Source organism: Scyliorhinus torazame, chromosome 10 (genome assembly GCF_047496885.1).
Source record: "Scyliorhinus torazame isolate Kashiwa2021f chromosome 10, sScyTor2.1, whole genome shotgun sequence".
Lineage (NCBI taxonomy): Eukaryota > Metazoa > Chordata > Chondrichthyes > Carcharhiniformes > Scyliorhinidae > Scyliorhinus > Scyliorhinus torazame.
In genome coordinates, this window is record NC_092716.1 from 87,907,823 (window position 1) to 87,933,607 (window position 25,785).

General features: G+C 49.3%; 1 protein-coding gene across 2 annotated transcripts in view; it reads right to left on the reverse strand.

The window, feature by feature from the left end:
- Window positions 1-25,785, reverse strand: part of LOC140430717 (sodium/hydrogen exchanger 5-like) — a 468,359-nt gene that overhangs the window by 225,365 nt on the left and 217,209 nt on the right. For both annotated transcript variants that reach the window (XM_072518384.1, XM_072518385.1), the window contains exon 3: window positions 24,683-24,846. In XM_072518384.1, coding sequence (XP_072374485.1) covers window positions 24,683-24,846 — 164 coding nt within the window. The remainder of the gene's footprint in view (window positions 1-24,682; window positions 24,847-25,785) is intronic.

Genomic DNA, 25,785 nt, shown 5'->3' on the forward strand with positions numbered 1-25,785 from the left:
AGTCAAAGAGGGAAATCCAATTCAGGATAACTGACCAACACCACCCCCCCCCCCCTCCGAAAAGGTGAGCTCGACAAATCCTAGTCCTCAACAGGATAAAATACAATTCAACTGGGCCCGAAGAAGAATAAGTGCAGCCAAAATAAAAGGATTAGATTTGACAACGAACATAGCAAGGACAAAACTAACCTTACCGCCTACACCCTACACCCCTCACCCCGCTCCGGCTCTGCTCATTCCCCCATCAAGGATACAAAAGGATAAAGAAACTACACAAATCCTGCATAAAATATCCAGCTTAATGTTATACAGCCGTATTAATGTAGGATAATTGATGGTGCAAGACATCACCACAAATAATTCAGTCCCTGGAAGCAGATAAAATAACCACATTAACAGACAGCATCATGCCTGCATCCCATTCCCGTAACAGCCTCCCTGAACAGGTGCCGGAATGTGGCGACTAGGGGCTTTTCACAGTAACTTCATTTGAAGCCTACTTGTGACAATAAGCGATTTTCATTTCATTCATGATTATCAAGGAGAAAAGTCCAGAATCACAACTGAGAAGTGAGGTAGTCATCGGATAAAAGATCACTTCACTGGTGCACAAAGAAAGCAGACACTAAGGATAAAGCAGGATCTATAACGGAGACCATCCTTCAGGATCTTCAACAATTGGAACATGAGCTTCAATACTTCCAGCCTGCTGACTCGACCGGGCCCAAGCAGTCAACAACCTCGGTTCCCGAGGAGGGTGACAGCACAGCCGGCTCAGGCCGTCCCTACCCCTCTCGGCACCTGGAACAGGACCACACAGAGCCAGAGGTTGGGTTTAGCTCAGAGGGCTAAACAGCTGGTTTGTGATGCAGAACGAGGCCAGCAGCGCGGGTTCAATTCCCGTACCAGCTTCCCCGAACAGGCACCGGAATGTGGCAACTAGGGACTTTTCACAGTAACTTCATACTTGTGACAATAAAAGTATATTATTATAAGTGTGCCTTTTCTCTTGTTAGATACTAATAGAGATGTTGTCTGTTTCTAACATGTTCTGCTTTTATTAAAGGAAAAAATTACCTGTGAAAAATATTCCTGACTTTTCATTTCACAACATTATCTCAAACTGCCTGCATTCCATTTACAGATTCTGAAAAACTCTCCTGAAAGAATGTTAAAATCCACTTCCTCCTCACTCAGCATTTGTTGCCAAGGGCTCTGCTACACTATTATCGGCAATGTTCTCTGTCGAGATCTAATTTAACACAATCTTTCAACTGGAAAAATATTCATACAGTTCACTGCTTTCATGTAGATAGGCTCAGCAGTATGTCTAACATTCTTCTCTTTCCATTTCAAACTAACCATTAATTATGTTCCATGGAGTTTTGCAGCCCAAGACTGCGATATTGCTGACCTTGTTAATCCTTTATATATTCATTGGCCACCATGCTAGAGCACTGCATAAGTGGACACTGGACGACTCCAATTCTGCTTTAAAATGTAAGATATGTATTTCTGCCTGAGGAGATTCCCTTTTCCCTGTTCTGCAATAATATTTACTCCATTTCCCCTTTTAACATATTAGAACAACAGCCCCAGTCTAGTGAGACAGGCAGTTGTGATATTGTTGGTGGCCCTGCTGGCATCCCACAGATTGGATGAGAGGGAGTGGGGGATTCTCACCCCATCACCTCCCACTAATTTAGATGGGTCACTCACTCAAAAAACGCTTGACATGGAGCAACTTGTTTGGGGAGCAGAGAATTCAGCAAGGCAGCACCTAACAAAAAGGCAATTGCAGTGGGGCAGGAAATTGGACTTACCCTTCAAAGTGGAACAGTAAGGATGTGTAGAAAACAGAGGCTCCCTTTAATGCTAAAGACCTGGATGCTCTACTGCATAAGCTCCACCAAAGTGAGGTTGAATCCCACCCGGCAGTAAAAACATTGAAGCCAGCTGTACAGAATTGTTGGCTGTGCCACTGCAGTCATACAAGTCTCTCGCCTTTGACTACAAATGAAGAATGAGGGGCGAAATTCTCCGGAAACGGCGCGATGTCCGCCGACTGGCGCCCAAAACGGCGCAAATCAGATGGGCATCGCGCCGCCCCAAAGGTGCGGAATGCTCCGCATCTTTGGGGGCCGAGCCCCAACATTGAGGGGCTAGGTCGGCGCCGGACGAATTTCCGCCCCGCCAGCTGGCGGAAAAGGCCTTTGGTGCCCCGCCAGCTGGCGCGGAAATGACATCTCCGGGCGGCGCATGCGCAGGAGCGGCTGCTGACGGCATTCCCGCACATGCGCAGTGGAGGGAGTCTCTTCCGCCTCCGCCATGGTGGGGACCGTGGCGGAGGCGGAAGGGAAAGAGTGCCCCACGGCAATGGCCCGCCCGCGGATCGGTGGGCCCCGACCGCGTGCCAGGCCACCGTGGGGGCACCCCCTGGGGCCAGATTGGCCCGCGCCCCCCCCAGGACCCCGGAGCCCGCCCGCGCCGCCTTGTCCCGCCGGTAAGGTAGGTGGTTTAATTTACGCTGACGGGACAGGCATTTTTGCGGCGGGACTTCGGCCCATCCGGGCCGGAGAATTGAGCGGGGGGGGGCCCGCCAACCGGCGCGGCGCGATACCCGCCCCCGCCTAATATCCGGTGGTGGAGACTTCGGCAACCGGCAGGGGCGGGATTCACGCCAGCCCCCCTCCCGACCCGGCGGGGGGTCGGAGAATCTCGCCCCAGATATCAGAAGCAAGGTAAAGATGTCTACACTCCTTGCTTTTGCACACATTCCTGGTGGTGCCCCATTAACCATGGCACAAATCTAAGTAATGAACTGCCAGCAAGTTTGAACACTGTGCATGCCATTGCCTCTGAAGCAATATTTCACTGTCCCCTAGACTCAGGATATCATTTGCTAGAGACCAGAACTGGCAGCAATGAATCATTAAGCAAGAATCATTAGTCAACATGCTGCAATGCATGAGGAGTTTGGGATGACTCGGTGGGTTCAGAGGACATGGATGCAGAAGAGAGACCTGCACTTGCAAGAGCCATCACACAACGTTCCCTCCCCTGTAATTAATAGGAAACGGTGGACTGGAGGCATCATGGCTTCCTGAATAACACCCACAGATTTACAGAATGGCACTTCTGTGGTCAGAAACTACCAAAACCACGTAGTTAAGTGCAAACTCTTTCTGTTCAAGAAGGTCATGGGATTGGGATGAGGAAACCTTGGGTGAAGGGGAGATGCCCAGTTAAAGCTCTCTCCAACTTCTGCCTGCTTTCAGAGGAAAAACAATGAAAGTGTTCCCCCTTGCAATCAACGCATTTACTATTTGCTGATGCACGTCTGGGGCACAGATTGTCTAAGGTGGCAGACATCTCTTGGGATTACTTGGAAAGATTTGATGGCGTGAAATTTTCAGTCTGTAATTCCTTTCAATTGGGCAGATGAGTCTGCAGCTGGTTCAGTTGTCTGCAGGCTGCTCAATGGCAGATTGCACAATTTTGTAGCAGTCTTTCTTGGGAAGTGAAGGCTCCTACGATATATTGTGACTGGTCCAGTTTCAGTATGACAGCGGACTGGTGCATTCAGCAATAAAACGGTAAGAAATGACTGCTAGGGTCGGGGGGGGCAGGCGGGAACAGGCCGAGTGGCTGGGGTGACCCCCCACTGAACAGTACACCCACTTCAATGGGGACCAAGCCCACCAGGATGCCCAGGCAGCGCGGTTCGCCGCCATTTCCGGAAATCCCCAGGTCCAGGGGGTGATCAACGGGATGCAGGTTGCCCTCTTGGCACCTGCAGATAACAGGCCGCTGTACACAAACCAAAAGGGGTTTGACTCGATGAACGTGCAGTTGATATGTGACCATCAGCTGTGCATCAATCACCTCTGCGCCCGATACCCGGGCAGGGTGCACAACTCCTTCATTCTGGCACACTCGATTATTCCTGACATGTTCAAGACGCTCCACAGTTGGCAGGTTTGCTCCTGGGCGACAGGAGTTATCCACTGCAGTCATGGCTGATGATGCCTATCCGGAGGCTCCAGACCGACGCGGAGACCCGCTACAACGAAGTTCACACAGTAACCAGGGGTGTGATTGAGCGGTGCTTCGGCCTCCTGAGGATGCAGTTCAGGTGCCTGGACCGCTCTGGAGGGACCCTCCAGTACGATGCTGAGAGGATCACTCGCATTGTGGCGGCCTGCTATGTCCTCCACAACATCGCGCAGCAGAGGGGTGATGTGTTGGAGGCGGAGGAGGAACGGCAAGCCTCGTCCGACGAGGAGGATGCGGGGGGAGGTGAGGGTGGGCAGGACATGGATCCCAGGCAGGCACAGAGGCCGCACGATGGGTGCACCAGAGACAACACGCATATGACGCTCTGATCGCCTCCAGGTTAACCAACTAGGAGGGTGGGTGGGGGGCGCTGGCCAGGGGCACAGACGCTTCATCCCAACCCCACACTCCCTCACTTTCCTCCCCGGCCACACTGCCGCCTGCAACTCCCTCTGTGATACATTCCTGCCGCACTATAGGGTGGGAGCCATGGGTTGGCAATAACACCAGGTCTGGTCCATGAGATGGAGGATGATGACAACCCGCTCTGTGATGAGCTCTGGTGCTCCGCTTTGTTTGACAACGTCTGCCTCCTGCCCATGGTAGCACTTTCCACCATCCACCTGGGTGATCCCTGCATATGAGCTGCCCCCCGCCCCGCAAACCTGGCCAGCCCACACCAACCCACCCCTCACACCCATCAGACAGAGACCCGGAGCGGATTGTAACAATGGTAACAGGTGTTTATTGTGAACAAATATATACAGGTTTGTGCCCTAGCCCCTATAAATAAACTGTGCCCTGCACCCATGCCAACTTAACCAGTGTCTAACTTCCTGGCCTTATGGGCCCTCACGCTACATCTAGCTGGATCCCCAGATGATAAAGCAGGAGTGGCGCCGGCCTGTTGTGATTCCTGTCCTGTGACCTGGGTCTCCGTTGGCGAATGTCTTCTGTGGCGACCGGGCCTGGATGGGCCTGTCTGCTGCTCAGGTGTCCCAGGTGACGTGGCGCCCCCCCCCCCATTCTGCCCGCTACCCAGCAGAAGCGCCAGGGAGAGGATGGGAGAGTCTGAGGTGCTGTGGTGTTCCAGCACCTCCCCTGTGAGAGCCATTGGCACATGCCCCATCACCTTCTCCTCTCTCGGGGTGCCCGATGATCCCCGGGCTCCATGGGATGGGGGTGCGAGGGGAGCTATCCCCTGAGGCTCCCTCGCCACTTGGCACTCCCAGTCCTGGAGGCCCGCTCAGGTCTCAGCCAGGTCCGCACACTCGCGGCCATGGAGCAGAGGGAGTGGACCATCTCCACCTGGGACTGCGCCACATCATGCTGCGACTGTGCCACCACCTTCTGGCTCTGTATCACATCAACCAGTGACTGCGCCATCTCCCTCTGGAACTGGGCCACCTCCCTCTGTGTCTGTGCCACGTTGGCCAGCATTTGGGCAATGCCGCTGATGTTCCCAGCCATGGCCTGCTGTGACTGGGCCACGGTCAGGAGTGCCGCTGCGAGTTACAGGTGGCTCTGGGACATGCATGCCTGTGAGGTAGCAACTCTGTCCTGGGCCTCAGCCAGCACCGGCACAGAATGCCCCAGGCCTTGGGCGAGGGTGGTGTGGGGGTGAAGGTGGCGTCAACATGACGGTCGTGTGAGGGTGAGGGTGGTGGGGAGGGGTGTTGGCACCCATGTCACGGGGAACCGCAACTCAGTAGTGTCTCACTTGCATGCCCGCGGCCGACCTCCCTTTCCTCCGGGCCGCCAACCACGTCCAGGCCCTCTGCCCGGCCAAGGTGGGGGACCGCAGGTTCGGCGGTCCCCCTTCTGTCTTTTCCCGCTCCAGACGGTTGTACGCGGCCTGCTCCTGGGGGAGGGGAAAACATAAAACGACAGTGTTAGACAGTCAGGCTCATGCAGCCCAGGGGGTGAGTAGGTGATGGCCTCAGTGGCCATGGTGGCCGGTATGGGTGCTGGCATGTGGGCAGGGTGGAGGTTCGGCTGCCCTGCAAGGGAGGGGGGTGGCTTACAGGTGTGTGGGGAGGGGTGTCAGGGGCACACTGCTGCCTACTCACCTGGCCACCCTGAGGAGTTTGTGCAGTTTTTTCTGGCACTGCTGGCCCGTCCAGACGGTGTTGCCCACAGCGCTCATGGCCACTGACACTCACGCCCAGGCACAGCAGACACTGGCAGCTGGCAGCCTCCTTCCCGGGCCGGGGTACAGGGTCATCCGCCCCTCACCCACCAGGTCTAACTGGGTCCCCAGCTTGGCATTGGTAAACCTCGGGGCTGTTCTCCTCACTGCCATCTTGTTGGTTGGGATGATGTGTGTGGGGGGAGAATTGTTTATATGAGGCTGCAGCTTGTCAGCAAGTAGTCACGCTGGCGCCGATTGGTACTCCTTCTTAAAAACGTGAACCTGGTGGAAGGGCTTCTGTGGGGAGCTGAAGAGGTGAGCAGCCATCTTTTTCCACAGGCAAAGAGCCGGGGGGCGCTGGGCTTGCCACTCCAGTGCTCGGCGGTGTGTGGGGGACCTTCCACAGGGGTGGGCCATCATGGTAGGGTGGGTGGGGAGGCGCTGGGGGAATGGAGGGGGGGGGGGAACTGCTCGTGGCACCAACATGCCAACTCCTGTATCGTGTGTACCCATTCTGGGGCAACCTTCGTCCTTGGCCGTTTGCCCCAATGACCACCCATAACCCCCACAGACTGCCGAGGACTCTGGCCACGCGGCTGAGGCTATTTTAAATTCTTTTAAAATAAATTAAGAATACCCAATTATTTTTTTCCCAATTAAGGGGCAATATAGCGTGGCCAATCCACCAAACCTGCACATCTTTGGGTTTAGGGGGTGAGACCCACGCAGACACGAGGAGAATGTGCAAAATTCACACAGGCAGTGACCCGGGGCCGGAATCGAACCTGGGTTCTTAGCGCCGTGAGGCAGCCATGATAACCACTGTGCCGCCCCAACACCTGAGGCTATTGCTAATGGGGAATTGGTAATTGTGGTTAAATGAGCACTTCACCAATTCCAAGTGGATTCCTGTGAGTGGGCGGGCCATGTAGCATGTGGGAGTTATTGCCTAGCATTCCAATCAGATCGTGATGCCTGGATACTGTACCTGAACACTCCGGGAGCCAACACCACACACGCAGCAGCCAACATTGAAACACCCAGGGAATGGGACACAGCTCCGGGGACATGTCCACGTCCGGAGGGTGGGTGCATGCCACAGGGAGGGGACCAGCTCCCGGTCCAGGTGACGTTATGAGTGGGTGTCTGGGGTACAGGGTCTGGGGTCCGCTGCGGCCGGGTATGTGTGGGCAGGGTGTTCTGGGTGGGTGGGGGGGGAGGGAGATCAATGGGGGCATGGAGGGTCCTGGGGTGGGAACGAATGCTGTCTGTCAGTCTAACACTCTCTCCCAATTCTTTACAGATATTGAACGCTATGGCAGAGACTTTGGACCCAGAACATACCCTAGTGGTGCTTCTGCTTGAGGAGGAAGACATCCACTCCCATTGGCCATCAAGGCCATTGCAGCCCTGAACGTTTAGGCCTCAGGATCATTCCAGGGTTCGAGCGGGGACCTGTGTGGTATCTCACAGGCAACAGCCCACAGGTGCATCTGACAGGTCACGGATGCCACGGGTGGAAAACTACATCATCCTTGACATGGGCCAAGCTCAGCAAGATGCCTGGGCAGCATGGTTCCCTTTTAATTACCAGACAACGACGCATATGACAACAGGGGTAGCATCAGCAGTACTGCTGATGGGCCGCAGGCTCAGGACTTGGTTAAGCTTGACTTTTCCGAATTGGGTGGGAAAGTGGAAGTGCAGCAAGAGGTACAGAAATGGCTCCATGACCGTTGGGCACCAGGGCAGAAGTTCCAATCAGGGGACATAGTCTATGCCCACGACTTTGGAGATGGGGCACTCTGGCACCCTGCGTAGATGTCCTGTCTGCCCTGCTCAGGTTATTCATTGGCTATTGCAGCCTAAGAAGAAGCTGCTAAAACAAGGTAGCTTTTATTTTAAATTGGGCTCTTTTTTTAACCTGTTACCCACCCGCCAATTTTAACACAAAATTAAAATAGTGTCTAACATCATTAAAAATGAATGGAAATATAGCCATTTGTTTTCCCATTGTAACAGTGCACATTGCTTGTTACAAAAGATTCTATTGAACCATTTATTATCAAGATTCAGTGCAAGATAAAAGCAACAAATCATATCAACCCACTCAGCATATGATGCAAAGCCATCTCTCGCTACCATTCGCATTGTCCGCTTTAATGGACTTATTTGGGTGAACAAACTAAAACCCCCCTTACACTTAACCTCCTAAATTTTAATTTGGGGCCCCATGATTTTTGAACTCTTAACCAGTCGATAATTTTCCTGAACAATTGATCAGACCGTGAAAAATATAAGGTCCTAAGTTTTCTAGCTCCCCCTGCTGGCTTTACAACAGATCTGAGTTGGGCAGATGCAGAAAGAAACTCTGGACTGTCTGCTGTTTATCATAGGGTGCCCTGTCAAGTTAATTTATCTAAACTGCAAAGGGAAGCAGGCAAGGACACCTGCTAAAGACATTCGTCCAAACGGCCCATAATGAGAAACCCTGAAAACTTATAAACATTCTGTGCATCTGAAAGTTCTTCAAAGCCAATGCCAGTGTGGGCACTGTTACTTTTGTAGGCAAACATAGAAGTCATTTATTTTTACACAGCAAAGACTCACAAATTGCAAAAAGCACAGAATGTCTTTGTGACATTGATTGAGGGACTAATATTGCTCTTCTACAAAATAGTACCATGGTATCTTTTATCCTTACCTGAGAGGGCAGGTTTAATATTCAGTCTGAAAAATGGCACTTTGACAGTGCAGCACTCTCTCTGTGTAACACTTAGACATAATCCTCAATTAAGTGCTCGGGTTTGGGTACAGTAGGGAAATGAAACCCTCCATAGCACTGGAACCGCGCCCCCCCCCCCCCCCCCCCCCCACCCCAAAGCTTTAAAAGAGCAAAAAGTTACTGGTGCTGAAAATCTGAAACGGCAGCAGGAAGGCTTGAATTTTCACCCCCGAGTCTGCAGCACGGAGGCGGGAAAATTGCTCAAACCTGACTCAGGGAAAAATGCTCCAGATGGTCTCATTTTCATTTTGGAGGGGAGTGGTGTTGTCAGGGAGGCAGCAGTGGGGCTGAATGCTTGCCTTGATGATCTAGAACTTCATCCCAGCTGTAGAGAAAACAATAAAAAGAAAAACAATCCTGCAGCCCCACCCTTCACACCCCCTCATTCCCCCAACCCTGCTCTCCCATCCCCATGCTCTCTCATGTCCTCCATGCCAATCTATGCCCCTCCAACCACCCCCATGCACTCTCATACCCTCCATATAAACCCATACCTCTCCACCCACCTGAGGTTCCTTTATAGGTCCTATATCAAAATAGTGCCAACTGATGCAAATCTATGGCCCCCCAACCCACCACCTTTTGATCTTACACACTCCATGCCCCATATCACCCAGTATCATTCAGCTCATTCGCCCTCATAACACATTTCACTCAAGTGCTTAATCCCATATGAACACAAGCATTTGCATCCATAGCTCCACATCAAAGAATTTTAATCAAATAGAGCTGTCAACAAACTGTTAACTGACAGTCCCACCCCACTGTGATAATGATAGGTTGTGAATTCAGTCAGATATTACTAATGCTATAATTATAGTCTATAGTTTTATTTCAACAGACAGAGTTGAATGTAGACAGTTCCAATGCGGTTGACAGTTCCATAAAGTTTGACAATTCCAATGAGATTTAAATGCCTTGATAACTTGACACTTCCAAACAGTCTGACACTTCAAATGAGTTTAATCTACTTATAATCTGCATGTCCATGCTTAACATTTCAAAAGAGTACTTAATCTCTCCCAAACGCTATCAAGTGTCTCTGGACTTAACCAAAGCATACCCTTCCTCTACAAATAACCAAGCAGCTTTAAACGTTCTCCTATAAACTGTAAAGCCAATACATTGTTTTTGCACATCCCACCAGAGAAAATCAGATGTGCAAACTACAACTCCCCCTCCACCCAGTCAAAATTGTGGGTGCTGGTTTCAGTGGTGGAATTTCTGGAATTGCTTCACTGATGCCATTTTGGCTATGCTGGAGACCTGCTCCATCTTTACAAAATTTCAGGCTGAAATGCTGAAAGTACTAATTCTGATAAAGCACTAATTCTGATAAAAAGGCAGTGTACCAGAACTGATAACTTATCAGCTTCCTCCACACATACTGATCTACCCAGTAAATGTTTCCACAAGTAAAACAAAATAGTGTTTCCTTAAGGTAGATGTTAATTTTGGAATAGCTACCAATTAAAAGATTTGCACACATCCTGTCCTTTGAACTATTTCTTAATACAAGGCTGTAGTGCTTATGCTTAAGTAAATTTACTGAGCGAGACGCTCGCAGCAATGCCATGGAAACTGATGCCAGCTTGTCATCTGTCTCATGAGAAAATACCGTCACAGCATTCAACTTAAAATTGTACAGTGACAAGTTTAGATAACGACAGTGTGTCAAGAAGCTAACGTCACAATAATTGACTCAATTTGCAGCAGCACCCCCCCCCCCCCCCCCCCAAACAGTTATGTAGCAAGGTCAGGTCAAAGTGCACAAACAATTCTAAACTGGAGGTCACGCTAACATCAAATCAAAATAACTAATTTTCTGTTTCTGTCACAACGGCAAGTAAAAAATGATTATACTATAGATTGTACAAGATAATGAATATTGCAGAGGAAGGCAAAAGCCTGCTTTTACCAACTCAGGAGTTCTGTGAAATTTTCAGGATGTGATTCGATGATCCTGTTGCACACAGCGTGGATCCACCTTACGGCTCATTTAAATACACAGATGCTGGATTCACCTGGTGCCTGGCCTTACCAGCTACTTCTGGGAGACTTCACCAGGGTGCCGTTTAGTACTGATCCACAAAACATGGATCAGTAACCGCACCTGGGTGGGGTCTCCCAGGTCATTGGAGATGCCCAAGTGGACAGGTTAAGGGCAGGTGGCACCCTGGCACCTGCAAACTTTGGCACTGCCAGACTGACAGGGCAGATGGTACCCAGGCACCTTGATACTGCCAGTGCTAGTGTGCCCAGCTACCAGTTTGGCATTGCCAGGGGTCGGGCTTGCGTGTGGTCTTGCCAGGTAGGGTGGGGAGGGGGATGTTCCTGATGACCTTCCCAAGGTTGAGGTGAAGAGTGGGGTAGCCTTTCAAAATGGCACCCCGATCTGCGAGGAATCTTTTCTGCTGGTGAGCAATTCCTCTAAGTACGGCCTTGGTGGGAGAATCTCCCCGAAGGCAAATAAAACAGCAAAGTGCCATTGGATAGCGGGGTGCTTCTCGGCATTTCAGCCGCCGAGACACACTGATGTGTTGGGTGTTCTGGATCACAAACAAGTCACCAACACTGGAAGTGGTGCAACTCTATTTTATTATAAGGTTAACTATATTAACATACTTGAACTGTGGATAAATGCAATACCAGCTTTAACTGTTGACCCTTGCCTAGTCCTAACCAGGTGATGCACTCAGCACATGGTGAATGGCTGTGTTGCAGGCTGTGAGCTCTGTGCTCCGAGCTGGCTGCTACTAGAATGAGCGGGAACTCTCCTGTCCCCTGTCTTTATAGTGCGTGTGCTCTCACTGGTGATTGGCTGCGGTGTTGTGTCTGCTGATTGGTCCCACTGCATATCCATCAGTGTGTGTGTGTGTGTCTGCACCATAATATACTGGTGTATATTATGACACACACCTGCAAAACGCGTTGTTCAGTGGACTTTAACTTGAGTCTGTCAAATCACGGCCAGTCTTTCAATTAGGTCATATAAGCTCTCCATAGCCTTCTATATCTCAACTAACAGTGGTTTATATTTTATAAATATAAAATTATACTTGAGAGTAGTACATGACACATGGGCCAGGAATTTCTGCTCCCGCTCGCATTGGGCATGTTTGGCGGTGAGAGCGGAAAATATCACAAGATGGCCTTAGGTGCGTTTACTGCCGACGTAACTGCGGGACGCGATCATCCCCTCAGTCCGTCAGTGGTGAGCAGCATTTCCTGCCTTTCAACGTCGAGAACCTCATTCCAATAAATTGGCATATCATTATCGGGCCCATATGCTGGAATCAAACCCCCCACGTCAAATAATACATCCACGCCGGTGTGATGTCAGAACAGTGAGATGTACGACTGGTTTCAAACAGCGTGCACCTAGTGAGCAGAAATCCGAGGGGATCTCGGAGGCGAGTGCAGTCAAGCTGGCACAGCGCTTGTAGAGTGGCTCCACGTCTTCAGAAGGAGGGGTGATGGCGGTGAGTCTGGGGAATAAGTGGAGGAGCGAGGGTGAGAGTGGAGAGGACAGAGGGTGAGTGGTAGGGGGCTCAGGGAATAAGGTGGGTTGGACAGGGGTGGGTTGGGGATAGGGGTGAGTATGGGGGTCAGGGGGTGAGTGGGAGAGGAACAGGGGGTGAACTCCGTTGCAAAATGTATCCTGGGCCTGGCAGCCATAATAATAATCTTTATTAGTGTCACAAGTAGGCTTACATTAACACTGCAATGAAGTTACATATTTCTCGGCACCAGGACTCAGAACCCAGTGCAATCCTTCAATTTACTGTTTTGACCTGATGGTGTAGGCGTAATTTAATATCTCAATCCTTTGAGAATCACAGTCAGAACACAACTGGGCCAATTCATCATCAGCTCAGTGGAAGCACCATGCAAAGCAGGTTTTATCCTGGTTTGAAATAATGGGGGATGAAGCGGCCATTTGTCGACGCGGAAGTGTCAGCTTCTGATATACTACTTGGTATGAAGAATGAGCCCTTCCCGCGATAATCCTGAATAGAAAAATCTGGAATTTATACTAGTCAGCAAGCCCAGCACAAAGAAAACCAGCAGCTGTGTGACAACTGTTACCATTTAAATAATACTTGATTACATTAGATTGAAACATTGCTGTTTGATGTTAGCCCCAGTTATTTTTGTGTCCTGTATTACAGCATTAATTTAAATGGTTGGCAGCATCTGTACCACATAACTCGCAGAACTTCAGCAAAAAAGCGGTAATTAGCTGAAACTGGAAATCTAGCCCGGCTCAACACAAGTCAAATTCAGCACATGCAAAAATCACACTGCCTGATTTGTGTTGGGATGATCAGGGGGTGAGAACATATGAAATAGGAGCAGATGGCGGCCACTGGGCCCCTTGAGCCTGCTCCGTTTATTAATAAGATCATGGCTGGTGTGTCTGTAATTCAAGTTCTACATTACATCGACATAAAATACATTATCATTTCTCTTGTTCCCTTTCTATTGATACAAACAGTGCTGTTTGTGCAAAATTCAATAAATAATTCATAAAATTGAGAGCATTGACCACATTGTTGACAATATGGAGCAAAGTAAACATTGAACATTTTCAGCACCAGAGCTGATTGATCTTTGTGGAGGAACATCCAGTGGTAGATTAAAGAAAATAATTCAATTTAATCATGGCTACCACTTCTGTTTTGCCTTTACCTTCTCTACATACTCATTCTTTCCCAAAATAAACAAGATCTTCCTTTTGAAAATCCTCCATAACTAGTTTCTATGCCGTTACAACTTCTGACGGCACCAGGCAGATTATAATCAGATTCTTGAACTGCAACAGTTCAGGAAGGCAGCTCACCGCCATCTTCTGAAGGGCAATTATGAATGGGTTATAAATGCTGGCCTAGTCAGCATCTCAAGAATGGATTCTTACACAGCTGTACAGTCAAAGCGCAAACAGAACGGTAGCACAGTGATTAGCACTGGTTGCTTCACAGCGCCAGGGCCCCGGGTTTGATTCCCAGCTTGGGTCACTGTCTGTTCGGAGTCTGCACGTTCTCCCCGTGTCTGCATAAGTTTCCTCCGGGTGCTCTGGCTTCCTCCCACATGTCCCAAAAGACGTGCTTGTTAGGTGAATTGGACATTCTGAATTCTCCCTCGTGTACCCGAACAGGCGCCAGAGTGTGGCAACTAGGGGACTTTCACAGTAACTTATTTGCAGTAGGCCTACTTGTGACACTAATGAAGATTTAAAAAAAAAATGAACAATGCCAGTCATTATTAAAGCACGCTACGCACAGGGTTGGACAAAATCTGGAGCTCGTGACCAGATATTGATCCAAAAATATACAGGGGCCAAGATCAAAATGTTTCCCTGCACATAAAAATATTTTGCATTGTCTACCTGACATCAACACTTTGATATGTTGGCACGATGAGATTAAGTAAGCCGAGAAGAAATTTATGTGGAACATAAACAACAGCGGAGATCAATGGAGCTTGGCCTGTTTCTGCACTGTAAACATTTTGCAATATGGTACTATATAATGAAAATTAATTTCAGAATATTGTGGCAAGTGAAAGGCTGAGAGATTTATGGAAGGACTTCTTGAACTTAACACAGCTGACAATGAAGGGGTGATACAAATCAGAGATGCGGAGCAAGCCTGAAATGAAGGAGCCCCAAGGTCCCAAGTGTTTTATCGGGCTGGAGTTACTGAGATAGGAAAGAGTGAGGCCATGGAGAACTTTGAAAACAAGAATGACAATTTTGAAATTGAAACATTTCTCTCGCCAGGGCCAATGTGGGTTAGGGAGCAATGGGGTGATGGGCAGATGGTGCTTGATGCAAGTTAAGCCACGAGCATCAGTGATCTGAATAAGTTTACGGAAAGTACAAGATTGGACGCTGAGCAGAAGAGCCACAGTGAACCCATACTTTTTCTTTCCTCTTACCACACCTAGAGGCACATGAACCAATCAAAGCATGTGTTTACATTTGTTTCTATTCTTTCATGGGATATGGGCATTGCTGGCTGGTCCAGCATTTATTGCCCATCCCTAATTGCCCATGAACTGAGTGGTTTGCTAGGCCATTTCAGAATCAACCACAATACTGTTTCCATAGCTAATTTATTTCTGGAACAGGTCGCTGGCCTGTCATTAGAGGTTGTAGTTTAAGGGGTGACACTTCACATGGCTGACCAGGTGACTCTCCCTCCCTTGCCACCTGCCATAGGCGTATCAGAAAGATTTTCAGTATGACAATCAACCTGTTTGGCCACATTACAAATGCACTTTCTGTGGCCATCAGGTCCTGGAGTGGGACACAAACACAGAGCACTGGTGCAGAGCTAGGGTGGTTACCCACTGCGCCACAAAACCTTCGCAGTAAACTCATTAGCGGCGGTCGAAAGTTAAAAGCACAAATTCGGATACAGTTTTCCTCAGGTTAATTATTCAGCTGGTTTGAGGTCAGACACAAAGTCAGTAATTAAACATAAACTTTCGGCTTGTAGCCACCTGAGTTGGCCACTTCCCGACTTAAAATGGAGAACCGCAAAGGCTGAAAGGAAATTCAACCAACACAGGCAAAGACTAGCAAGTGCAGAAATCATGTATATTGAAACTTGCAAAACAACCAGACAGCACAGAAACCAGCAGCCATCTGCATAGTAATGAGCGATTCCAAGGCACAATGGCAACAGTTAAGGTGAATAAAGCCAAGCCAGACTCCTCGGTACCTGCAGAAGCCAAGACAAAGGAAGGCCAACGGACATTTAGGGACCGCCCAACAATCAGGGAACAACTCCAGTATTGGAGAAATCGATCCAAGTGATCGGGACGCAGTCCAATCACTTGGAACCAGGTACGGGGTCCGCCCCAAAGGGCGGGAAGCCCCTGGGGACTATAAAGTAAAGCCCCCAAGTTCAAATCATCCTTCTTTGGCAGGGTCACTCAGCAACTTGAACCAACCCTTGACAGTGACCTGCCTCGCTGCCGCCAACCAAGTAAGTCTCAAGTCAAAGCTCGCTACGAGATAGGCGCTCCCAGCTACCAGTCCATACCAGCTTTTGAATCCTGCAGACTCAGGACCTGAACGAAAGGCCATTTGTTCCCCTGACCTGGTGGGCCAGTCCGAAGCTAAGTATAGGCCTTTTTAGTGACAGGAATAGCCTAGAAAGTAGAGTTTATGCATGAGTAGTGCTTTACTGTGTATAATAAATGTGTTTTGATTTGAATCTTACTAATTGGTGTGTTGAGTTATTGATCATTGCTTGAACTTGAACCTCGTGGCGGTATCATAAAGATACCTGGCGACTCTAGAGCAAAGGTTAAACAAACAGAGCAAATTACGAATTAAGAGCCAACCAAAAGTTAGCAACAGGCTTTTCCAAGTTCATGAAATGGATATTCTGCTTTATTCAGCATCAAACCTAAACATGTAGTGAAATCCGATTGTGGCAAACCAGGTACAAAGAGATTAAACTCTAAAGTTAAGCGAGTTCGCTGTTTTGTCCGTGTTTCAAAGAACTTTCCCTGAAAAATGTCTGAATAACCTATTCAGCATGTAAGAAGTTTTGCAACACCAGGTTAAAGTCCAACAGGTTTGTTTCAAATCACTAGCTATCGGAGAACTGCTCCTTCCTCAGGTGAATGAAGAGGTAGGTTCCAGAAACATATATATAGATGAAGTCAAAGATGCAAGACAATGCTTTGAATGCGAGCATTTGCAGGGAATTAAGTCTTTACAGATCCAGAGATAGGGGTAACTCCAGGTTAAAGAGGTATGAATTGTCTCAAGCCAGGACAGTTGGTAGGATTTCGCAAGCCCAGGCCAGATGGTAGGGGGTGAATGTAATGCGACATGAATCCAAGATCCCGGTTGAGGCCGTACTCATGTGTAAAGACTTAATTACCTGCAATTGCTCGCATTCAAAACATTGTCTTGCACCTTTGACTTGGGCAGCACGGTAGCACAAGTGGCTAGCACTGTGGCTTCACAGCGCCAAGGTCCCAGGTTCGATTCCCCGCTGGGATACTGTCTGTGCGGAGTCTGCACGTTCTCCCCGTGTGTGCATGGGTTTCCTCCGGGTGCTCCGGTTTCCTCCCACAGTCCAAAAACGTGCAGGTTAGGTGGATTGGCCATGATAAATTGCCCTTAGTGTCCAAAAAGGTTAGGAGGGGTTATTGGGTTCCGGGGATAGGCTGGAAGTGAGGGCTTAAGTGGGTAGGTGCAGACTCAATGGGCCGAATGGCCTCCTTCTGCACTGTATGTTCTATAAAAAAATTCAGAAATATGTAGCTGGTTGATTGTTCTTAAAGATGTGAGGGTTTCCTCCTTCCTACTTCAATCTTTCTATCACTTTCAGAAATGGTGTGAGTGAAATGGAGTGTGAGCGGTTGCTGTTATTTCAATGTGATCTGACCTGGTTAATGATTGGATGTCATGCAGACCAGGGAAGGCGCCTCATATTGTACAGCGGCTCACTCTACCCATGCCCACTTCTCAAGGTTGGGTGTCTCTATTTGTAATTCAGTCACTCCTGCCGTGCACCTGATCAACAGATCTTTCCGTTTGTTCTCCCCTCCATGCGTCCCAGCGCCCTTTCCATGCTTCTGAACTGAGCGAAAACCTATTACATGTTACATTTTCCAGTTCTGACAAAAGATCTGTAACCATCTAAGATGGCCACCTGCAAAGGACCATGGGAATTATGGCCAACCCAGGACTCAGACAGATACACAGCCTATGTGTATTTGAAACACAGGTAACCAGACCTGATCGAAACCCCCGCTCGTTTGCATTTTAATGGCCCATTTTCCCAGGACAATAGAACTCCAATCAAGCAACCGGTACAGCCCCAGACTGATCGGCACCACTCCCCTTACTCAGAAAGCCCAACTGCCAAGGTCAATGACCGCTAAGGACCCGCCCTGCTACCAAGGAACCCACCCCTTTATTGGCCAAAATCGAAGACAGTGATCAGAGCCCTGTCGAACTATTGGGTCCAAGGTTAAGGACCACCCCAAAGAGCGCAAAATCCCAGACGGATAAAAGAGATCACAGCCATGTGTTCTGTCTCTTTTGGATCTGGCCTGTGCCAAACCAATTGTAGCAGGAACAGTCAGCCAAGTTCAAGACCAATGATCGCTACCTGACGGATGAGCCCAGCAGAGACAGAGACGCTTTCTTCGAACCAGCCAAGTGAAATCCAGATAAAGGCCTCATCCATTTGCACAGTGCTGGTCGCCCTGAAGTTAAGTATAGGTTATTGTAGCTGATAGGTGTAGTTTAACTCGTAGTAGATATTGTGTTTGCATGTCGAGGTAACTCTTGTGTATGTAAATAAACCATCTTTTGAACTAACTAACTGGTTGTGTGGTCATTTGATCGATATAAGGGAAAGACGTGTGGTTCACCAACATCATTAATATTAGCAACAGATCACAGCTCTAAAACAAGCAGCCAAATCTTCGGGACTCTGGGTCATTCAAGGCCAGATGTGCACCCGAGGGTGCATGTTGGGACTCTGCAGAAATCACGGTGTGCCGTTTCGCATGGAAATTGCTTGGGAAATTTCAACTTCCAATGGGTAACTCCCTACTCCCAGGATCCTCTGTGACCGTCTCTGACTCGGAGCTAGAGTCAGGGACTTTGGACAATTCTGAGGAACTCACCTGAAAGTTGTCATGATATTCAAACACACACATCATGATGGACACACCAACAGGCAAATCAGAGCACACAACACCACAACCAATCACAGACAAGAACACCAACCACATAAAAAGCACGAGCACGACACCTGGTGGTCAGTAGGTCTGGGGATAAAGAAACAGGGAAGAGCTGTTAAAACATCACAAGCAGGGAACCCCCACGTGCAGAGTGCAAAGACAAAACTGTACATAGTAAGTTTGAATAAAATAGCGTTGTACCATATACAACCGTGTTGGCTCATCTGTGTGTCAGAACACCCAACACCACATGGTACAGGAGTGGATCGATACCTGCCTACTAACCTGCCATTCTGGTCATGGACCACACCGACAAACCGCAGCCGTTGCAAGTCGCGGGGAACCTAGGTACCAATTGGAAGCTCTACAGGCAGCGATTTGACCTGTACATCCGTGCCACCGAAAAACAGAGTGCCTCGGAAGACACGAAGATTGCAATGCTCCTCTTCTACGCAGGTCAGCACGCCACCAACGTCTTCAACTCACTGGTGTTCGAAGAAGGCGAAAACCAATTCAAATATGACACGGTCATCCTCAAACTGGACCAGCACTTTCAAGTTGAAGTAAATGAAAGTTTTGAAAGATACCTCTTTCAGCAACGCCTGCAAGGTAAGGAGGAGCTTTTTCAACCCTTCTTGACGCACCTCCGGATTCTAGCGCAGTCCTGCGGTTACGGCACCACCACAGAGTCCATGATCAGGGACCAGATTGTTTTTGGCGTTGCCTCTAGTGGCCTACGCCAGCAGCTTCTTAAAATGAAAAGCCTCACCTTAGCGTCTGCTGTGGAAGCCTGTGTCCTCCACGAAAATGCTACCTGCCGTTTTGCCCGATTTCAGGCGTCCGAGTTGGCACGGAGGGGGTCCCCAGCCGTCGAATCGGCAAGCCAGGCCGCCCACGACGTCGAACGCATCCAGGCAGTCGATTACTTCCCGACCCACGGCCCGGACGACAGCGGCCGCTTCCCGCGCTTTTCGCGGTCTCCCGCGCAGGTGCGCGCCAAAAATAACGGCCACAACGAGGGACGCACTGCGCAGGCGCGCCCACCGCAAGATCGCACTGCGCATGCGCAGTGGCGCAACGAACGCCGTGACGTCATGACGTGCGGCAATTGTGGAGCTCTACATTTAAAAGGGCAATGTCCTGCAAAAAAAACCGACAGTGCCTCAGATGTGGCAAGATGGGCCACTACGCAGCCCACTGTCGTTCGGCTCAACCCATGGATCCGGCGCATCCTCGACAATCTCGCAGACAAGTCAGGACCGTCCAGCCCATGCATCAAGACTTCCAGTTAAGTGATGCAGATGACCAGGATGCCTTCCGCGTTTCCGTCATTGATGTCAACAAGGTCAATGCCATCAATCCAGCCGATGAGTGGTGTGCCACCCTGACGGTCAACCCGAACTCGTCGCAAGCCCATTAGACTGGACTTATAATACCGTTCATATGTTTAACAAGTTGCACAATTTTACATGATAACCTGTTGTTGTTTATCGTTCCAGATGTCGTCTGACTGGACAACTGTTCAAGTTTTTTTTCTTCTTCTCTCGTTCGCATTTATGTTATGTTATGGTACAACTTGGTTCATGTGACGCACCCGACATCGCCCCATGTACATAGTTCCGTCATATGCACATGCTGCACACGACACACACACACTCTTAGATGCACTCACGACACGATCATATTTATTACCACGTAGGCACATATCTTTGTAAAAAGGGGGGATGTCATGATATTCAAACACACACATCATGATGGACACACCAACAGGCAAATCAGAGCACACAACACCACAACCAATCACAGACAAGAACACCAACCACATAAAAAGCACGAGCACGACACCTGGTGGTCAGTAGGTCTGGGGATAAAGAAACAGGGAAGAGCTGTTAAAACATCACAAGCAGGGAACCCCCACGTGCAGAGTGCAAAGACAAAACTGTACATAGTAAGTTTGAATAAAATAGCGTTGTACCATATACAACCGTGTTGGCTCATCTGTGTGTCAGAACACCCAACACCACAAAAGTTACCCAGAAATTGTTAAACAAATTCAAACACAGGGAATGGTTCTCAGGCCTTGTTACGCTCCCGCTCAAGTGAAACGAGGGTGGTGAGTAGCGGGAAAGGCCAAAAACGAGAACCGAGCCATGTGCCAAACAGTTTGCGATGCAACCGGCCCACTCCGGTAGGTGAAAGTGGGATCTCACCGTAGCGTGGCGAGAAACCAATTATCACCACTTAAACCCAATTTCCATACAATGAGAACCACCCATATCCAAAGGCCTCCTGTCATTCAGCGACCTGCCCAGCAAGTGCTTACGCTGGCACCGGTTAGTACTCCTTTTGAAAACCGTGAACCTGGTGGAAGGGCTTTTGTGGGGAGCCGAGGAGGGGAGTAGCCATCTTTTCGCATAGGCAAAGAGCCCGGGGGCGCTGGGCCTGCCATCCCAGTGCTCAGTGGAGGGTCCGCACAGGTGGGCCACCATGGGATGGTAGGGGGAGGAGGCGCCGGGGGGCGCAACCGGGGGGGCAATCGATCGGGACACCATCATGCGAACCCCAGCTTAATTTACCCATTCTGGGGACAACACTTGTCCATGCCCGTCTGCCCCAATGACCACCCCTAATCCCCACCAACTGCCAAGGCCTCTGGCCATGCAGCAGAAGGCTATTGCTAATACGGAATTGGCAATTGCGGTTAAGTGAGCACTTAACACATCCCAAGTGGATTCCTGTGGGTGGGTGGGCCATGAAGCATGTGGGAGTCATTGCCTAGCATCCCAATCTTACCTTGATCCCTGGACACTGTTCTTGAACACAGCAGGAGGCAACACCACACATGCAGCAGCCAACATCCGAACACCCAGGGGGTGGGACGCAGCTCTGGGGCCATGTCCAAGGCTGGAGATAAGGTGAGTGCTGTGGGGAGGGGGAGATGCCTGGAGAGAGATGGGACAAGGGTTCGGTGGTCGGCCTACATTGCAAAACAAAGTGACAGAGGCATTATAATGATTGTGCACAAAGGTATTTAATGTGTTTTACAATTCCCCATTCTCCCAATGGTGCCGCCGCCTCCACCCCTCATCCACACCCCTTACCAACCCCCCTCACCCGGTGCCCTCAGTGACCCTCTTCGTGCATGGCCCTCCCAGATCTACTGCTACGTCTAGGTATCTCCCCTGGACGCACATCAGAGGTGGAGGCAGTCAGCTGCTTACCATGTCCCGTGGCCTTCGATATCCCTGGCGGGTGTCCTTTGGGGGCTCTGAGCTGGGAGCACATGCACAGTGGAGCTACTCTGTCCCGTGTGCTGACTTCGAGGCACGGCCTCATCAGAGGGTTGGAACTCAGGGGAGCTGATGGCCATCATCGCCATTCCATGGGACTGGTCTGGGTTGGCACCCAGCGCCTCCTCCTCCCGGTCGGTGGTTACAGAGTCCCTGGGGTTCACCCTGGGATGGAGGGGCAGCTGGCTTGAGCCCCAGCTGCCCCTGCATCATCTGGTTCTGCCAGCCTTGGCGGTTCCCATGGTTTGCACTGTTATGTCGAAGCCCTCGGCAACGCTCCTCAATGACTGGGACATGCTCTGCAAAACTGTATCAAGATCAGCCTGGTACTGGGTGACATCCCCCAGCGAGTCGGGCATTCTGCCGAGACCCTCAGCCATGGCTGTCACTGCCTTGGACACCTTCACTCATGGTGCCGACGTCGTGCACCAGGCTTTCCACTGCGCTGGCCACTTAGCAGTGTTGGCCTCGGTGCCACTCATTGCCGGCAACATCTCCTGCGCCTGTAGCCCCTGGGACTCCTCTAATCGGCCATGGAACTGCTGGAGTTCCGCTGACATCCCCCTCTGAGTGTCCCAGGCGCGCCCTATCATCTCCATCAGCTCCGGGTAACCCACTTCCACAGGTTCAGGATCAGGCTGGAACCCAGCTGGATCCTGGGATCCGGCAGCCCTCCGACTGCTGTCTTGCCTGGGAATTCCTGCCTCCACCTGATGTACATCAGCAGCAGCTGTGTGGTGCTCACCCAATTGTGTCCCCGAAGCCTGTCCACTAACATGTCCCACCGAGGTGTGTATCTGCGCTGGTGGAGGGTGGGGATGACAACTGTGCCGCAACTATAATGGTGGCATCCTCGGAGCTCTTCTCCAAGGTGGTCTCTCGGGAGGCAGGAGATTTTGCTGCCTAGGATGCGCCGTCAGCTGGAGGACCTGCGGGAGAAGTGGTCATTGGGACGGATAGGTCAGTCAGTAAGGCAATACCGACTCACATTTGACAGGTCCTCTGAGTGGAGCCCGGTGGTTCCTCACCTCTGTGGCGTCCACCAGCCTCCGCGTGGGTAACCGACCTGTCCTCGGCCACCCCAGTCACCTCCAGGGCACGAACCTCAAAGGAGCTGAGGATTCTTAAGTTCGACACCCCTCCACCAGTCTGGACCCTCTCTGGATGATTATGGGAGAGCTTTTCTTGAAGAGACACAGAGAGGGCATTGTTAGGCACACGCGTGGTTCACAATGGTGGGAGGGGTGGGAATGAAGGGAGCGTTGGCGTGGGGATGTGTGGTTGAAGGGGGATGGGGGTAGAGGGAGGGTTGGGGGGTGCATGGGACGTGGATGCTCCCTTGTCAAGTGATGGGTTCAGGTTTGGTGTAGCAGCTAGAAACAGGGAAACAAATTACGTAGGGTTGGTTACATAACTAGGTGTTATAACTGTCTCCCCTGTGGGCTATATTAAGGGTTAAGAATGTAAAGTTTTGGTTTCAGTTTAAGGTGATTTGGGGGTTGTTTGGCTTAGTATGCCTGTGTGTGTTTCCAAACAATGCTTGAACTTTTGACTCAGTTGAGAGACTTCTCAAAGCAAGAATACACAGAGATTACTGTAGAGAAAATTGCAGAAGATGGTGCTATACTTGAAAAGGAAAATTGGTAGGGGGGCCTTTGAGAAAATAAGTGTAAAGAAGCTAACCTGGAGACTGTAGTCATTCTGTCTATTGTGTTCAACTATATGACTTGGTTCTTTCTGCATGTTGAGGAAGGAAAAGAGAGAGTTCTGGAGAATTGGGTAAGACCAAGAAGATCTATAAAGAGAGGACAAGTCCAATTACGGAACAGACATCAAGGGAGTGTCTATGGGTTGGATTTTACATGCCCCTGGCGGGCATTATTCCCATGGGGCACACATAAAATAACAACGGGGTGAGTCCGCTGCTGCCTCCCTTGTATTATTCAGCCCTATTGGTGTCTCTTAGGTTGTGGCGTGTGACCATCAGCAATGTCTATATTTGGATCAGCACGTCATGTTGATGGGGATATAGCACAGACCTGAGCTGTGACCTATGTAGCCCAACCCAGAGTAAAAAAGGAATTGCCTTCCAGAGTACGGGCATGTTTAAAAGAATGATAGCCACAGTAAAAAGATAAACAGGACTAAATCTGTTGAATTGAGTTTAAGGTCAAAGCTCATGTTGTTTAGAATTTTATTTACTCGGTGTATCTGTTTAGCCATTATTGCTTGAGTTTGCTTTGTTCAAATTTGTTTGGTAAAGATTCTTTTGGTGTTTCAATTTAATTTTGGAACCATGCTGCTTATTACCTTGCCCCCCTTACCCCAAGTTCGTCCACACATTATATTCTTTAAATGATTAAGGCCTACCAAGCCAGATCCTAACAAATGTACGTCTTGACCAGTATTCACATAACTGGGATCATAACAAAGCTTAGGATAGATATGTCCTGGTATTAAACAAGATACAGAGAGGAGACAATAAGAGGAAGTCCATAGTTAAGGGCAGAGATCCTGTGGTGGGTTAAAGTTCACTTAACTAGGGTGGAGTCAGCTTGGAGCATCGGGAAACTGATGTCCAAGTTTGATGACAGGTGCGGAGAGTATGTGAGTTGAGAAGCTCTTTCAAAGGCAGAGTAACACAAGTAACTTTCTACAGATTACAATGTGCAATATGCAAAATAAATGTTTACTTACAACAGTTACGGCATCATTAAGGAGCGACTCGCCAAACACAATGATGAATAGAGTTTCATTCACATGGACTTCCTCAAACACAGCTATTACTGCCACTGGATCCACGGCAGATATCAGACTGCCAAAAAGCAGGAAATCAAGCAAATCGGCTTCCACTTTAGGATCTGAAAAAAATGAGCGAGGTATTGGAGAAGGTTACTGAAACAATAAGTGATGGTGTTTCACAAGATATTCTACTACACCATCTCATCATTCAAATGGAACAAGAGTGCAGAATGATGGGCAAGCGAGGGGCTAAAGGTAGACAAGTCTCCTGGCCCTGATGGAATGCATCCCAGAGAACGAAGAGATGGCTAGGGAAATTGCAAACGCACTAGTCATAATTTACCAAAATTCACTAGACTCTGGGATGGTCCTGGCGGATTGGAAATTAGCAAACGTGACACCACTGTTTAAAAAAGGAAGAAGGCAGAAAGTGGGTAATGATTGGCCAGTTAGCTTAACTTCGGTAGTAGGGAAGATGCTGGAATCTATCATCAAGGAAGAAATAGCGAGGCATCTGGATGGAAATTGTCCCATTGGACAGATGCAGCATGGGTTCATAAAGGGCAGGTCATGCTTAACGAATTTAGTGGAATTCTTTGAGGACATTACCAATGCGGTAGACAATGGGGAGCCAATGGATGTGGTACATCTGGATTTCCAGAAAGCCTTTGACAAGGTGCCACACAAAAAGTTGCTGCATAAGATAAAGCTGCATGGCGTTAAGGGTAAAGTAGTAGCATGGATAGAGGATTGGTTAATTAATAGAAAGCAAACTGTGGGGATTAATGGGTGTTTCTCTGGTTGGCAATCAGTAGCTAGTGGTGTCCCTCAGGGATCAGTGTTGGGCCCACACTTGTTCACAATTTACAAAGATGATTTGGGGTTGGGGAACAAGTGCAATGTGTCCAAGTTTGCTGACGACACTAAGATGAGTGGTAAAGCAAAAAGATACTGGAAGTCTGCTGAGGGATTTGGATAGTTTAAGTGAATGGGCTAGGGTCTGGCAGATGGAATACAACGTTGACAAATGTGAGGTTACCCATCTTGATAGGAATAAC